This window comes from Lucilia sericata, unplaced genomic scaffold (assembly GCF_015586225.1).
Source record: "Lucilia sericata isolate MDLA Ls3-8-SP2 unplaced genomic scaffold, ASM1558622v1 Contig000224F_arrow, whole genome shotgun sequence".
Taxonomy (NCBI): Eukaryota; Metazoa; Arthropoda; class Insecta; order Diptera; family Calliphoridae; genus Lucilia; species Lucilia sericata.
This window is the reverse complement of record NW_023994251.1, coordinates 437994-454625: the sequence shown is the minus strand read 5'-3', so window position 1 is coordinate 454625 and position 16632 is coordinate 437994. Positions and strand designations below refer to the sequence as shown.

General features: G+C 32.9%; 8 protein-coding genes across 8 annotated transcripts; all 8 read left to right on the top strand.

Annotated features, from left to right (window-relative positions):
• Nucleotides 1-585: 585 nt before the first annotated feature.
• LOC119602365 (brachyurin-like) lies at nucleotides 586-1552 on the top strand. The gene is made up of 2 exons (XM_037953829.1): nucleotides 586-694; nucleotides 756-1552. The coding sequence occupies exons 1-2, from the start codon at nucleotides 623-625 to the stop codon at nucleotides 1491-1493; spliced, it is 810 nt and encodes a 269-aa protein (XP_037809757.1). The 5' UTR covers nucleotides 586-622; the 3' UTR covers nucleotides 1494-1552.
• A 929-nt stretch (nucleotides 1553-2481) lies between these two features.
• LOC119602369 (collagenase-like) lies at nucleotides 2482-3533 on the top strand. Its single transcript, XM_037953833.1, has 2 exons — nucleotides 2482-2600; nucleotides 2663-3533. Exons 1-2 carry the CDS (start codon nucleotides 2529-2531, stop codon nucleotides 3389-3391), a joined length of 801 nt encoding a protein of 266 aa, XP_037809761.1. The 5' UTR covers nucleotides 2482-2528; the 3' UTR covers nucleotides 3392-3533.
• A 191-nt stretch (nucleotides 3534-3724) lies between these two features.
• On the top strand, nucleotides 3725-4707 carry LOC119602379 (brachyurin-like). Its single transcript, XM_037953874.1, has 2 exons — nucleotides 3725-3847; nucleotides 3916-4707. The coding sequence occupies exons 1-2, from the start codon at nucleotides 3767-3769 to the stop codon at nucleotides 4633-4635; spliced, it is 801 nt and encodes a 266-aa protein (XP_037809802.1). The 5' UTR covers nucleotides 3725-3766; the 3' UTR covers nucleotides 4636-4707.
• Nucleotides 4708-5892: 1185 nt separating this feature from the next.
• Nucleotides 5893-6912, top strand: LOC119602357 (collagenase-like). The gene is made up of 2 exons (XM_037953821.1): nucleotides 5893-6030; nucleotides 6090-6912. The coding sequence occupies exons 1-2, from the start codon at nucleotides 5950-5952 to the stop codon at nucleotides 6825-6827; spliced, it is 819 nt and encodes a 272-aa protein (XP_037809749.1). The 5' UTR covers nucleotides 5893-5949; the 3' UTR covers nucleotides 6828-6912.
• Nucleotides 6913-7261: 349 nt separating this feature from the next.
• Nucleotides 7262-8295, top strand: LOC119602362 (collagenase-like). The gene is made up of 2 exons (XM_037953826.1): nucleotides 7262-7386; nucleotides 7451-8295. Exons 1-2 carry the CDS (start codon nucleotides 7306-7308, stop codon nucleotides 8201-8203), a joined length of 834 nt encoding a protein of 277 aa, XP_037809754.1. The 5' UTR covers nucleotides 7262-7305; the 3' UTR covers nucleotides 8204-8295.
• Nucleotides 8296-8577: 282 nt separating this feature from the next.
• On the top strand, nucleotides 8578-9495 carry LOC119602346 (brachyurin-like). Its single transcript, XM_037953808.1, has 2 exons — nucleotides 8578-8686; nucleotides 8767-9495. The coding sequence occupies exons 1-2, from the start codon at nucleotides 8606-8608 to the stop codon at nucleotides 9493-9495; spliced, it is 810 nt and encodes a 269-aa protein (XP_037809736.1). The 5' UTR covers nucleotides 8578-8605.
• Nucleotides 9496-11152: 1657 nt separating this feature from the next.
• LOC119602377 (collagenase-like) lies at nucleotides 11153-12226 on the top strand. The gene is made up of 3 exons (XM_037953872.1): nucleotides 11153-11278; nucleotides 11365-11406; nucleotides 11458-12226. Exons 1-3 carry the CDS (start codon nucleotides 11189-11191, stop codon nucleotides 12184-12186), a joined length of 861 nt encoding a protein of 286 aa, XP_037809800.1. The 5' UTR covers nucleotides 11153-11188; the 3' UTR covers nucleotides 12187-12226.
• Nucleotides 12227-13898: 1672 nt separating this feature from the next.
• LOC119602378 (collagenase-like) lies at nucleotides 13899-14901 on the top strand. The gene is made up of 3 exons (XM_037953873.1): nucleotides 13899-14010; nucleotides 14092-14133; nucleotides 14186-14901. Exons 1-3 carry the CDS (start codon nucleotides 13921-13923, stop codon nucleotides 14894-14896), a joined length of 843 nt encoding a protein of 280 aa, XP_037809801.1. The 5' UTR covers nucleotides 13899-13920; the 3' UTR covers nucleotides 14897-14901.
• The last annotated feature ends 1731 nt before the right edge of the window (nucleotides 14902-16632 follow it).

The window sequence follows — 16632 nt, the reverse complement described above, 5'->3', positions numbered from 1 at the left end:
AAGTAAGCCTTGAAAAATGCCTAACAAATTGTTCATAAAATAAAAATATTGTAAGTAATCTTGTTAAAAAATCGGTCCAAAAATAACGGAATTATGAGCAGAATAGGACAATATATGGATATCGCTCCAAAAGAATGAGGTCAAGAATGAATCAAGCCAATTTCGGATACCCTATTCAGAAGAACAGCATATCTCAGAAAGTGTGTTATGCATCAATGTGAGGTGGGTGAGGCGAAACTTCCAAAACCACTTCTTTCTAAGTAGTTTTTAACAGCTATTGCAACATGTATCCCTTAGAAATTTCTCATGAATTGATCAGGAATTGAAACTACTTAATAGAAGGACCTTTTTGGTTCATTTTTGGGCGATTTTTGGTGTCCGATCACCAATTCTAAAATCCACAAAGTTTCTGTCATACATTGAAACCGATAGAAGAACTGAGAGAACCCGCATTTTAAAGTCATAAATCCAATAATTGGCCTTGCAAATCAATTTTAGGCCTCAAAAAGGTCTAACGAATTGATTGATGAAGCGATTTTTAGGAAATTAAATTACAAGTTTATTTAAAGAAACTGCTCTTAACATTATTTATCAATATAAAGTACCTATTAATTGTTTTAACATGGCGGCTATTTTACTTAAACTGACTCTTTTAGGGATCATATGCCGCCAGTTATATATGACCACGGCAGCGGTAAGTTTTAAATGAAAGAAAAAATGGAAAAATATTAACGAATCGTTTCACTAATTTGCAGTCGAATGAACAGAGTGCACCTATTGTCGGTGGTTCACGTGCCGTATTAGGTCAATTTCCCCATCATGTACTTTTGCGTAGAGACGAAGAAGATCAATTGCTATGTGGTGGTTCTATAATTTCCGAGAAATGGGTTTTAACAGCAGCTCATTGTGTTTATAACAGGACCTTCGTTCATATGGAATTTGGCACCATAGATCTCTATGTTGATGGTGTTATTATGAATTCTTCAAAATTTTATATACATCCCGAATACCAACCCGTCATTTTAATGGATGATGTTGCTTTGATTGAACTACCGGCGCCCTTAAAGTTTAACAAAAAAATAAATGCCATTCCATTGGTAACTTCAAAACATGCCAACAATGATTTTGTAGGTAAACTTGGCTCTGTAACTGGTTTCGGTTGGCCTGCCGATCGAGCAGATGAATTTTCGGAAAAATTATTATGGGGCACGGTGCAAGTTATCAGTAATACGGACTGTGCTGAGAAATTAAATGAACCTTCTATAGAGGATTCAAGTATGTGTGCGGTTCCTTACAGTGGTACGAATATGTCACCCTGTAATGGTGATTCTGGCGGTGCTTTAATTTGGAAAGACGAAGATAAAAAATTTGTACAAATCGGCATTATATCGTCGTCAAAGGAAAATCATTGTTCAGAATATCCTGTAGCTTATGCAAGAGTTACATCGTTTTTGGATTATATACACAATATAACAGGTTTAAAGTTTGATTAATTTTATATAATTGAACTTAATTAAAAAAGTTTTCATTGGAAAGAGTTTGTAAAATTCAATTAAGATTGATTTATTTGTCTATCGAACGAACCCCAAGAGGTCTATAGAAATCTGTTAAGCAGTTTAAGCTTTACAAACTGTTAACAAATTGCCCAAGTTCACCTATATTTTGCACCATTCGCAAGAACTATTAACTGACAAAGTTACGGCCATTGTTACACGACTTGTCAGACTGTCAGACAAAAAATTGCTTAAATAAACATAAACAATAAATTAACAGGGACATTATTTAGGCAATATACGTCGTTCCTAAAGACCCCTAGAATAAATATTTTTATTTATGAGCAATTGATTGACGTGATACTTGATAAAAGTTGCGCGTCTTGATTGTCCAATGGAAGTAAGCCTTGAAAAATGCTTAATAAATTGTTCATAAAATAAAAATTGTAAGAAAACTTGTTAAACAATCGGTCCAAAAATAACGGAGTTATGAACAAAATAGGACAATATATGGATATCGTCCTATAGGATGAACATAGAAGAACAGCACATCTCAGAGAGTGTGTTATGCATCAATCGAAAAAAGTTAGTTGGACGGTTCAAGGTGTGAACTATAAGGTGGGTGAGACGAAACTTCCAAACCACTTCTTTCTACATAGTTTTTAACAGCTAACATGTGGCCGAGTATTAATTGTTCCATGTATCCCTTAGAAATTTCTCATGAATTGATCAGGAATTGAAACTACTTCATAGAAAGTCCTTTTTGGTTCACTTTTGTGCGATCTTTTTTATCCGATCACCAATTGTAAAATCCACAAAGTATCTGTCATACATTGAAAACGATAGAAGAACTGAGAGAACCCGCATTTTTATGTTATAAAACCAATATAATTGGCTTTGCAAATCAATTTTATGCCTCAAAAAGTTCTAACGAATTGATTGATGAAGCGATTTTTAAGAAATTAAATGAAAAGTTAATTTAAATAAACTAGTCCTAACATTATTTATCATAAATACACTGGTAATTATTTTAACATGACGGCTAATTTACTTAAACTATCCCTTTTAGGGATCATATGCCGGCAATTATATATAACCACGGCAGTGGTAAGTTTTAATCGAAAGAAAAAATTAAAAAAATATTTACTAATTATTCCACTAATTTGCAGTCCAATGATCAGAGTTCAGCTATTGTCGGTGGTTCAATTGCCAATTTAGGTCAATTTCCCCATCATGTACTTTTGCGTAGAGATCCAAGAGATCTATTGTTTTGTGGTGGTTCAATAATTTCCGATAAATGGGTTTTAACAGCAGCTCATTGTGTTTATAATAGGACCTACCTTCATATGGAATTTGGCACCACAAATCTCCATGTTAAAGGTGTTACTATGAATTCTTCAAAATTTTATATACATCCCAAATACCAACCCGACACTTTAATGAATGATGTTGCTTTGATTAAACTACCGTCGGTCTTAAAGTTTAACGAAAGCATAAATTACATTCAATTGGTGCCTACAAAAAATGTCGAAAATGAATTTGAGGGTAAACTTGGTTTTGTAACTGGTTTTGGTTGGTCTGCCGATCAAGCCAATAAATATACGGAATATTTGTTACGGGGCACGGTGAAAGTTATCGGTAATAAAGAATGTGCTCGGAAATTAACTGAATATTCTATACAGGCTTCAAGAATGTGTACGGTTCCTTATAAAGGTACGAATATGTCACCCTGTAAGGGTGATACTGGTGGTGCTTTAGTTTGGGAAAGCGAATATGTACAAATCGGTATTATATCGACGATAAAACAAAATCATTGTTCAGAATATCCTGTTATTTATGCGAGAATTTCATCGTATATTGATTATATACGCAATATAACGGGTTTAGAATTTCATTAATTTTATGTAATTGAACTTAAGAATATTTCATTGGAAAGAATTTGTAAAATACAATTAAAATCGTTTTATTTGCCTAGGGGTCTATAGGAAAATGTTAAGCAGTTTATAGCATTACAAATTGTTAACAAATTACCCAAGTTCATCTATATTTTGTGATTTTCACAAGAGTTATAAACTGACAAAGTTACGGCCATTGTTACCCGACTTGTCAGACTGTCTTAGTTACCCGACTTGCAAGTTAATTTTATCTAAAAATTACCATAACGAATTGATTAATTGAAAATTGTGTAACATAAAATTTCTTAAATAACATATATAATAAATTAACAGGAAGTAAGTTGATATTATTTGGCCAACAACTATAGATTGTTTAAAATGAAAACTTATTTCATTAAACTGATTATTTTAGGGATCTTATGCTGGCTATATGTTAGGCATAATCAAACTACAGCCTCTGTAAGTTTGGAATAAAAAACGATATAAATTAAGTTCTTCAATATTGCTCTTTACACTCTAATTTTCAGAGTGCTTTTATTGTCGATGGTACGCAAGCTGCTTTGGGGCAATTTCCTTGGCATGTGCTCTTAAGACGAGATGCCCAAGATGAATTATTAGGTGCTGGTTCTATTATTGCTAATAAATGGGTTTTGACCGCAGCTCATTGTGTTTATGGTCGCAGTTTCGTTCACTTGGAATTTGGCACCGTAAATCTCTACTTTGATGGTCTTATTATGAATTCTACTAAATTTTATATATATCCCCAATACAATCACCGATACCTTACCGATGATATAGCTTTGATAGAACTACCTGAAGAATTGACATTTGACCAAAATATAAATGCCATCGAATTGGTATCTTCAATATATGTTTCAAACGATTTTGTAAACGAAATTGGTATTGTAACTGGTTTCGGTTGGCCATCTAATCAAGCTAATAACTTTTCCGAATGGTTATTATGGGGCAATGTAGAAGTTATCAGTAATGAAGATTGTGCCAGAGAATTTGATGAAAATATTATAGAGAATACAGCTATGTGTACGATTGGTTATGCTGGTAGCGATATAACTCCCTGTAAGGGTGATTCTGGTGGTGCTTTAGTTTGGGAGAATCAATATGGAAAACTTGTACAAATTGGTGTAGCATCATTTGCCAAGGTAAACAGGTGTTCGGAATTTCCGGCAGCTTATGCGAGAGTAACTTCGTTTTTAGTTTATATACACAATATAACGGGTTTATATTAAAGAAGACTTGAGAGCTTGAGGTAATATTAAGTATTTGTTAGTGTAATAATAAAGGTATTAGAGGAAATCTAATGATTTGTTCGATTTTAATAGCGATTTTAAGGGAAAGTTTAGTCTATATTCTTAAATCGAACCTTGATACTTATAGGAATCTGTTAAGAGGTTTATATCTTTCCAAATTATTGACAAACAGTTCAAGGAACCTTTTAAACATTATCAAACGAATACGGTACACATATACATAACTCATGAAGGCCCCTATGCTATATATTTGTATTTCTATTCAATTGGTTACCGTGATACTTGATAAAAGTTTCGCGTTATGAGCAAAATAGGACAATATATATCACGTCATAAAAATGAGGCCAAAAAGGAATCAAGCCAATTTCGGATACCTTATTCTGAAGTGAAGCATATCTCAGAAAACGTGTGAATCGATCGAAACAAATTTTAATTGGACGGGTCAAGGTGTGGGATATAAGGTGGGTGAGGCGAAACTTCCCAACCACTCAAAGTATCTGTGGCTGAGTATTGATTGTATTTGTAATATAATCAACAAAATCTGACCATAAATAACGGAGATATGAGCAAAATATAGACTCCAAATCAAGCTAATTTCGTATGCCTTATTCTGAAGTAAAAAGCGTTCTACATCGATCGAAACAAATAGTAATTGGACTGGTCAAGGTCTGGACTATAAGGAGGGTGAGGCCAAACTTTCCAAGCACTTCGTTCGAAACAGCTGTTAACAGATACTGCAACATGTTGAGAACCGTTGTCATGATTGAATATTGGACTTTCAGGTTTGACCACATATTTTGGGCGTTTTATGTGTAATGCTCACTTCTCTGAGATGATCTGACCAGATTTCTGCAGCTCTTTTTTGGGCGATCGAAATCACCTCTTCTAAACGACTCAAAATATCTGTCATACATTAGAACCGATAGAAGACATTCACCATTAGCTTCGGTAAGCAAACGGCGTGCTTCATAACTAAAGCAAATCTTACCTGATTAGACTTTTTAGTAATGAGAATAAAAGTCTGATATATTACTTTAAAAATGAGAGAACCCTTATTTTTAAGTTATACACCCAATAGCTTAAATGATATATGCTAAAGATAGGCAATATATAGTAAAAATCTAGATTCGTAATGCATTTCAATTCGTTCTACATTTCCTCCAAAAATTGCATAACAAATTGATGGTTGAATCAAAATTTTAGTAATAAATCATTTAAATATCAAATATAACCAAAGAACCATAAAGAAAGTGTTATTTACTGGAATAACCTAGTAACAAGTAATTCTTAAAGATGAAAATTTTGCTATTTAAAGTTGGCATATTATGGAGCTTATATTGGCTATATATAATTCATAATGAAGTCAAGGCTGTGGTAAGTTTTTAACGAAAAGTTATGTACATATAAGTCATAACTGTAATTATAATTTCTAGAATTATAGTGCACCCATTATATCCGGTTATCGAGCAGCAATCGGTCAATTTCCTTGGCATGTACTTTTGCGAAGAGATGCAGATGATGAATTATTATGTGGCGGTTCTATTATTTCCACTAAATGGGTTTTAACAGCTGCTCATTGCATTTATAATATGACTTTCGTACATTTGGAATTTGGCACTATAAATCTATACTTTGATGGACTTGTCATGAACTCGACAAAATTTTATATATATCCTGAATATAATCACAACTCAACTAATGATATAGGACTAATTGAACTACCTGAACCATTAGAATTCAGCGTGAATATAAATGCCATTGAATTGATATCGGCAGAGGAGGCTTCTACCGATTTGGTGGGTGATTTATGTACAATTACCGGTTTTGGTTGGACAATGAATACTGGTAATAATTCACAGTGGTTATTATATGCCGAGGTAGATGTTATCGCTAATAATATTTGTGCTAGCGCTTACCATCTAGAAAGTATAGAGGATACAGCTATGTGTACAGAAGGTTATGCTGGTTCATCACAGACTCCCTGTAAGGGGGATTCTGGTGGTGCTTTAGTTTGGAAAAATGAACAATTTAAACGTGTACAAGTTGGCGTAGCATCGTTTATGATGTTAAATCAATGTTCAGAATTTCCTGCAGGCTTTACGAAAGTGGCTAAATATTTAGATTTTATATACAATATTACGGGTATAAATAATCAGACGGACGGAAAATAATTCAAGAAGATTTCAATAAAAATAAATTTAATTTCAAAGAAAAAAAAAATTGAAAATATTCAGCATAAAAATTGTTATTGATTTTATTATAATAAAAGGTATTACAAGAAATTAAAACGAAAGAGTCCAAGTCCATATTGTTAAATCAAACCACTATACCTATAGGAATCTGTTAATTAGTTTATAGCATAACAAATTTGTTAACAAACAGTTCAAGGTACTTGTTTAGACATTATCAAAGAAACAGGGTTCATATTACTAACGTCTTCTAGTCTATACATTTGCATATCTGTGAAATTTCGATGTTATATACATAATTACAATTACACGCCTTGAAACTCTAGTTTATACCATAAAAATTGCCCAACGAATTGATTAAAAAAATGAAATTATTGTTAGAAAAATAAGTCTTTACTAAAGGAAATATTTTAAAACAAGACAGAAACTAACAATTAGTTCATAGAACGTGAGCTTAAACATGAATACTTTTTTCTATATAGTAAGCCTTTTATGGATCTTATGCCAGCTACAAGTCATTCCTATTCAAACCACAGACTATGTAAGTTTTGAACTTAAATCCCATATAAAAAAAAACTTATTTGAAAAACAAATTCTTTCGCCAGCCAAATTACCAGAGTGCAGCTATTATATCCGGTAGACAAGCTGTACTCGGTCAATTTCCTTGGCATGTTCTCATAAGAAGAGATAATTTTGATACATTATTGTGTGGCGGTTCTATTATTGCCAATAAATGGGTTTTAACAGCGGCTCATTGTCTTAATGACCTGGATTCGGTACGTTTAGAATTTGGAACCGTAAATCTTTACGTTGATGGTCTTATAAAGAAAGCTACACGATTTCATATACATCCGAAATTTGATCGCAAACACAAGACTGATGATATTGCTCTAATAGAATTGCTTACACCATTAAACTTTAACGAGGAAATAAAAGCCATTGATTTGGTATCCTCAGCACAGGCTTCAAATGATTTTGTGGGCGCTGAAGCTGTTTTAACTGGTTTTGGTCAGACAGCTAATATAGCTGAAGATTTTTCCGAATTCTTGTTATGGGCCTCTGTAGAAGTTATCACCAATACTGCTTGTGCTCAGGCGTACCATAGAGCCAGCATAGCGAATGAAGAAATGTGTGCGATTGGTTATATGGGTAGCGATATGTCACCATGTGATGGTGATTCTGGTGGAGCTTTAGTTTGGAAGAATGAATTTAATAAATTTGTACAAATCGGTGTAGCTTCTTTTACGGTCTCAAATAGGTGTACAGAATTTCCAGCGGGTTATGCTCGAGTGTCATCGTATTTGGATTATATTCATAATATAACTGGTTTAACCTTTGATCTTCCAAATTTTAAATAATATTGTTTTTCAGAACTTTCATTAAAAGAAATCTAATCAGCTTTTGAGAGCTAGATTCAGAGAAGTCATGAATAAATCTTAACAAGATCTGATATATTATAGTTTGTTGTATAAAATATTAAACAAATTTCCTAACATTTGAACAGATAAAGGGTCAAATGGACATTATATACCACCACAATGAATGCGCTAATAATTTATAAGTCCCAACATAATTACCTATGGCAAATTCTTCATCTTGAAAATAAATATTTAAAGCAGTAAAACTTCATAACGAATTGATTTTAAATTTTAATTATAGCAAAAAAAACCCTTAATTGTTGCAATATCCGTTAAAGAAACCGAAAACCATTGACATTAGTCTATTTCGTAAATTCGACTAAAATAGACACATTGGTAAACATGAAAACTTTTTTATATAAAATTGAAATTTTGTGCATCTACTGCTGGTTATATTTATTACAAGCTCAAAATGCGAAATCGGTTAGTTCAGAAAAGAAAATCAGAGCGAATCATATCCATTAAATAAATTGTAAAAATCCAAATTATAATTGCTTTTATAGTCACATTTACAGAGCGAATCTATTGTGTCTGGTTCACGGGCCGCAATTGGTCAATTTCCTTGGCATGTTATTTTAAGGAGAAATGTATATGATGAATTATTGTGTGGCGGTTCTATTATCTCCAATAGATGGGTCTTAACAGCTGGTCATTGTGTTTACGGCCAAAAATCCATTTTATTAGTATTTGGTGCAACAAATCTATATAATTCTGATGTAAATATGACCTCAACAACATTCTATATCTATCCTGGCTATAACAAATTGGTCAATGATATTTCACTTATTGAGTTACCTACGCCTTTAAGTTTTACCTATAATATACAAGCCATTGTTTTGATTTCTTCAGAACATGCTTCAAACGATTTTGTGGGTGCAGAAAGTATTATAACTGGTTTTGGTGCGACTTCTGACACAGCTGAGAATGTTTCAGATGTATTGCTATGGACTCCTGTGGAAATTATTAATAATACTGCATGTGCTGAGATTTATCGAATGCGAAGTATAGAGGATACAATAATGTGTGGAGTTAGCTATTATAATACCGGTATAAATCCCTGTGATGGTGATTCTGGTGGTCCTTTAGTTTGGAAGAATGAATTTAAAAATTATGTACAGATTGGCGTAACTTCTTTTGCAGCTGAAAACAAGTGTTCGAAATATCCAACAGGATATACTAAAATAACTCCCTATTTAAATTATATTTACAATATTACAGGTTTAAGATTTTAGTGATTTGATTAAAAAATTATAATAAAATAAAAACTTTTCAAATAGAATAGGACAGAACCAGAACAAAAATTGAACTATAACTAGAAAAGATCTATACATAACTGAACAAGGACTGAAAAAGAACTGAACTAACCTAGAACTGAACTAGAACTGGAACTGAACTAGAACTAAACTAGAACTGAACTATAACTAAACTATTACTGAATTATAACTGAACTAGAACTAAACTAGAACTGAACTAGAACTGAACTAGAACTGAACTAGAACTGAACTTGAACTGAACTAGAACTGAACTAGAACTGAACTAGAACTGAACTAGAACTGAACTAGAACTGAACTAGAACTGAACTAGAACTGAACTAGAACTGAACTAGAACTGAACTAGAACTGAACTAGAACTGAACTAGAACTGAACTAGAACTGAACTAGAACTGAACTAGAACTGAACTAGAACTGAACTAGAACTAGAACTGAACTGAAGTAGAACTGAAGTAGAACTGAACTGAAGTAGAACTGAACTAGAACTGAACTAGAACTGAACTAGAACTAAACTAGAACTAAACTAGAACTGAACTAGAACTGAACTAGAACTGACTAGAACTGAACTAGAACTGAACTAGAACTGAACTAGAACTGAACTAGAACTGAACTAGAACTGAACTAGAACTGAACTAGAACTGAACTAGAACTGACTAGAACTAGAACTGAACTAGAACTGAACTAGAACTGAACTAGAACTGAACTAGAACTGAACTAGAACTGAACTAGAACTGAACTAGAACTAGAACTGAACTAGAACTGAACTAGAACTGAACTAGAACTGAACTAGAACTGAACTAGAACTGAACTAGAACTGAACTAGAACTGAACTGAGTAGAACTGAACTGAAGTAGAACTGAACTAGAACTGAACTAGAACTAACTAGAACTAAACTAGAACTGAACTAGAACTGAACTAGAACTGAACTAGAACTGAACTAGAACTGAACTAGAACTGAACTAGAACTGAACTAGAACTGAACTAGAACTGAACTAGAACTGAACTAGAACTGAACTAGAACTGAACTAGAACTGAACTAGAACTGAACTAGAACTGAACTAGAACTGAACTAGAACTGAACTAGAAACTGAACTAGAACTGAACTAGAACTGGAATAGAACTGAACTAGAACTGAATTAGTTCAGAACTGAACTAGAAATGAAGTAGAACTGAACTAGAATTGAAGTAGAACTGAACTAGAACTGAACTAGAACTGAACTAGAACTGAACTAGAACTGCACTAAAACTGAACTAGAACTGAACTAGAACTGAACTAGAATTGAACTAGAACTGAACTAGAACTGAACTATAATTGAATTAGAACTAAACCAGAACTGAATTGTTTTCAATGTAAAAAACAATTGACTTATTGGTTTCAATGTAATACAAAAAACCTAAAAGCAAAAAATCGTCCGTCCGCATTCCTTAGAACTAAATTTGAACTTAACTAGAATTGAAGTGAACAGAAATTGTAAATAGAATTTAAGTGGAACTATAAAACAACTAAACTATAGAATTGTATCACGAATTGATTACTAAATAAAATTATTGCAAAATATCGATTATATGTAAATGCAATATACCACAACAAACCGACACAAAATTGCATTATTCTAGTTAGAAATTTCGAATAAAATAGACGATATTGTTAAATATGAATCCAGTTTTGTATAAAGTTAGCATTTTATTGATCTTATACAGGCTATGTGTACTACATGTATTAGATGTTCATGCAGTGGTAAAGGTAAGTTTTGAATTACCGCCCGTCGCAAAGAACAACTAGATCGTCTTAGAAGTGTTTAAATACTAATTTGCCATCATTTTTTTCAGCTGTTTAACAAACGCAATGACAAAATGAATATACAAATGCAGGTGAGTATAAAAATATAAACAATTTGAACTGTAATCATTTCTTATTTCTAGAGCGAAGCCATAATATCTGGCTCGCGAGCGGCTCTAGGTCAATTTCCTTGGCATGTTATTTTAAGAAGAGATGAAGAGGATACATTATTATGTGGCGGTTCTATAATTTCCAATAAATGGGTTTTGACAGCTAGTCATTGTATTTACAACCTGAGCTCCGTTTTACTTACATTTGGTACAATAGATCTATTCAATTATGAAAATAATATGACCTCTACAAAACTTTATACCTATCCTGATTTCGATGCAGAAAACATAATAAATGATATTTCACTTATTGAACTACCAACACCTTTAAACTTTACCAAAAATATAAAATCTATTGGGCTGGTATCTTCGATAGAGGCTTCCAATGATTTTGTGGGTGCTGAAGGTATTATTATTGGTTTCGGTCAAACAGCCAATATAGCTGAAGATAGTTCTGATGTATTATTATGGGCTAATGTAGAAATTATTAATATTACTACCTGTGCAAAGGCTTATGAAGAGGAAAGTATAGAGGATACAGTAATGTGTGGAATTGGTTATAATAATAATGCCGACATATCTCCCTGTGATGGTGATTCAGGTGGAGCTTTAGTTTGGAAGAATAAATATAATAATTATGTTCAGATTGGCATAATTTCATTTACAGTTAAAAACAAGTGTTCGGAATATCCTACGGGTTATACTAAAATAACTTCGTATTTAAATTATATCAACAATATTACTGGTTTAAATTTTGATTAATTTGATTTAAGAAAAATAATAAAAGAAATTTTTTTCAAATAATGTATATGCATAGATATTAAATTTTTCCATTACAATAGAAAATAGAACTGAAACAGAACTTTAGATAGAACTAAATTAAAACTGAACTAGAAGTGAAGTAGAACTAAAACTGAAGTAGAACTAGAACTGAAGTAAAACTGAACTAGAACAGAACAAGAACTGAACTAGAACTGAACTAGAACTGAACTAGAACTGAACTAGAACTGAACTAGAACTGAACTAGAACTGAACTAGAACTGAACTAGAACTGAACTAGAACTGAACTAGAACTGAACTTGAACTGAACTAGAACTAAATTAGAACTGAACTAGAACTGAATTAGAACTGAACTAGAACTGAACTGGAACTGAACTGGAACTGAACTGGAACTGAACTAGAACTGAACAAGAACTGAATTGGAACTGAACTAGAACTGAATTAGAACTGAATTAGAACTGAACTAGAACTGAACTAGAACTGAACAAGAACTGAACTAGAACTGAACTGGAACTAGAACTGAACTAGAATTGAACTAGAACTGAACTGGAACTAGAACTGAACTAGAACTGAACTAGAACTGAACTAGAACTGAACTAGAACTGAACTAGAACTGAACTACAACTGAACTAGAACTGAACTAGAACTGAACTAGAACTAGAACTAGAACTGAACTAGAACTGAACTAGAACTGCACTAGAACTGAACTAGAACTGAAATAGAACTGAACTAGTACTGAACCAGAACTGAACTAGAACTGAACTAGAACCGAACTAGAACTGAACTAGAACTGAATTAGAACTGAATTAGAACTGAACTAGAACTGAACTAGAACTGAACAAGAACTGAACTAGAACTGAACTGGAACTAGAACTGAACTAGAATTGAACTAGAACTGAACTGGAACTAGAACTAAACTAGAACTGAACTAGAACTGAACTAGAACTGAACTAGAACTGAACTAGAACTGAACTAGAACTGAACTAGAACTAACTAGAACTGAACTAGAACTGAACTAGAACTGAACTAGAACTGAACTAGAACTGAACTAGAACTGAACTAGAACTGAACTAGAACTGAACTAGAACTGAACTAGAACTGAACTAGAACTGAACTAGAACTGAACTAGAACTGAACTAGAACTGAACTAGAACTGAACTAGAACTGAACTAGAACTGAACTAGAACTGAGCTAGAACTGAGCTAGAACTGAACTAGAACTGAACTAGAACTGAACTAGAACTGAACTAGAACTGGACTAGAACTGAACTAGAACTGAACTAGAACTGAACTAGAACTGAACTAGAACTGAACTAGAACTGAACTAGAACTGAACTAGAACTTAACTAGAACTTAACTAGAACTTAACTAGAACTAAACTAGAACTGAACTAGAACTAGAACTGAACTAGAACTGAACTAGAACTGAACTAGAACTGAACTAGAACTGATCTAGAACTGAACTAGGGATGAACTAGGGATGAACTAGAACTGATCTAGAACTGATCTAGAATTGATCTAGAATTGATCTAGAACTGATCTAGAACTAAACGAGAACTAAAATAAAACAAATATATTTAATAAGACTTGAACTAGAACGAATTGATTGCAAAATTTAAAAATTTTAAATATTATATTTGTAATACACTAAAGAAAACCGAAACAAATTCTCAGTAGTCTAGTAAGAAATTTTGAATAAAATAGACGTATTATTAAACATGAAGCATTTTTTGTATAAAGTTGGAATTTTGTTGATCTTTTACAGGTTATGTGTACTAAATGTATTAGATGCTCAAGCTGTAGAAATGGTATATTTGAAATGGGAAAATTACTAGATCCTTATATAATTCTTTACAAATCCATAAATGCAATATTAATTTTTTTTTCAGCTGTTTCACAACCAGAATAATAAAATTCAAATGCAAATGCATGTGAGTTTAAAAATATAAACAATTTGAATTGTAATCACTTTTTGAATTCCAGAGCGAACCCATTATTTCTGGTTCAGTGGCTGCTCTCGGCCAATTTCCTTGGCATGTTATTTTACGAAGAAATGAAAACGATGCGTTACTGTGTGGCGGTTCTATTATTTCAAATAATTGGGTGTTAACAGCTGGTCATTGTTTATATAACATCAGCTCTGTTTTTCTTATGTTTGGTACAATAGATCTGTTCAAATATGACATTAAAATGACCTCTTCAAAATTTTATACATATCCCGATTTCGACGTCAAAAACTTTATTCATGACATTTCTCTTATTGAACTACCTACACCTTTAAATTTTACCAAAAACATACAACCTATAAAATTGGTATCTTCAGCTGAGGCTTCCAATAAATTCGTGGGTGTTGAATGCATTATTATGGGTTTTGGTAAAACAGACGACGCAGCTAACGATACCGCTAAGGTATTGCAATGGGGTACGGTAGAAATTATTGATAATACTATTTGCGCAAAGGCTTATGGCGATGAACGTATGGAGGATACCATAATGTGTGGCGTTGGTTATAATAACAGCAAGATGACAACTTGCGATGGAGATTCTGGTGGTTCTTTAGTATGGAACAATATACAGATTGACATAACATCTTTCACAGTTAAAAACATGTGTTCCAAATATCCTCCTGGTTTTACTAGAGTAACTTCATATTTGAATTATATTCAAAACATAACTGGTATAAATTTTTCATAATTAAAATAAAACAAATTTAAGCAGAAATTAAACAGACAAATTTTTTCCAAATTTACTAAACTAGAACTGTTCTAGAACTGAACTAGATCCGAAAAAGAACTGATCAACAACTGAACTAGAACTTAATTAAACTGAAGTAGAACTAAAACTAGAACTGAGCTAGAACTAGAACTGAATTAAACTGAAGTAGAACTAAAAACTAGAACTGAACTAGTACTGAACTAGTACTGAACTAGAACTGAACTAGAACTGAACTAGAACTGAACTAGAACTGAACTAGAACTGAACTAGAACTGAACTAGAACTGATCTAGAACTGAACTAGAACTGAACTAGAACTGAACTAGAACTGAACTAGAACTGAACTAGAACTGAACTAGAACTGAACTAGAACTGAACTAGAACTGAACTAGAACTGAACAAGAACTGAACTAGAACTGAACTAGAACTGAACTAGAACTGAACTAGAACTGAACTAGAACTGAACTAGAACTGAACTAGAACTGAACTAGAACTGAACTAGAACTGAACTAGAACTGAACTAGAACTGAACTAGAACTGAACTAGAACTGAACTAGAACTGAACTAGAACTGAACTAGAACTGAACTAGAACTGAACTAGAACTGAACTAGAACTGAACTAGAACTGAACTAGAACTGAACTAGAACTGAACTAGAACTGAACTAGAACTGAACTAGAACTGAACTAAAACTGAACTAGAACTGAACTGAACATGAAATAGAACTGAACTAGAACTGAATTAGAACTGAACTAGAACTGAACTAGAACTGAACTAGAACTGAACTAGAACTGAACTAGAACTGAACTAGAACTGAACTAGAACTTAAGTAGAACTGAACTAGAACTGAACTAGAACTGAACTAGAACTGAACTAGAACTGAACTAGAGCTGAAATCGAACTGAACTAGAACTGAACTAGAACTTAACTAGAACTTAACTAGAACTGAACTAGAACTTAAGTAGAACTGAACTAGAACTGAACTAGAACTGAACTAGAACTGAACTAGAACTGAACTAGAACTGAACTAGAACTGAACTAGAACTGAACTAGAGCTGAAATCGAACTGAACTAGAACTGAACTAGAACTTAACTAGAACTTAACTAGAACTTAACTAGAACTGAACTAGAACTGAATTAGGACCTGAACTAGAACTGAACTAGAACTGAACTAGAACTGAACTAGAACTGAACTAGAACTGAACTAGAACTGAACTAGAACTGAACTAGAACTGAACTAGAACTGAACTAGAACTGAACTAGAACTGAACTAGAACTGAACTAGAACTGAACTAGAACTGAACTAGAACTGAACTAGAACTGAACTAGAACTGAACTAGAACTGAACTAGAACTGAACTAGAACTGAACTAGAACTGAACTAGAACTGAACTAGAACTGAACTAGAACTGAACTAGAACTGAACTAGAACTGAACTAGAACTGAACTAGAACTGAACTAGAACTGAACTAGAACTGAACTAGAACTGAATTAGAACTGAACTAGTACTGAACTAGAATTGAACTAGAACTGAACTAGAACTGAACTAGAACTGAACTAGAACTGAACTAGAACTGAACTAGAACTGAACTAGAACTGAACTAGAACTGAACTAGAACTGAACTAGAACTGAACTAGAACTGAACTAGAACTGAACTAGAATTGAACTAGAACTGAACTAGAACTAATGTAGAATTGAACTAGAACCGAATGAGAAC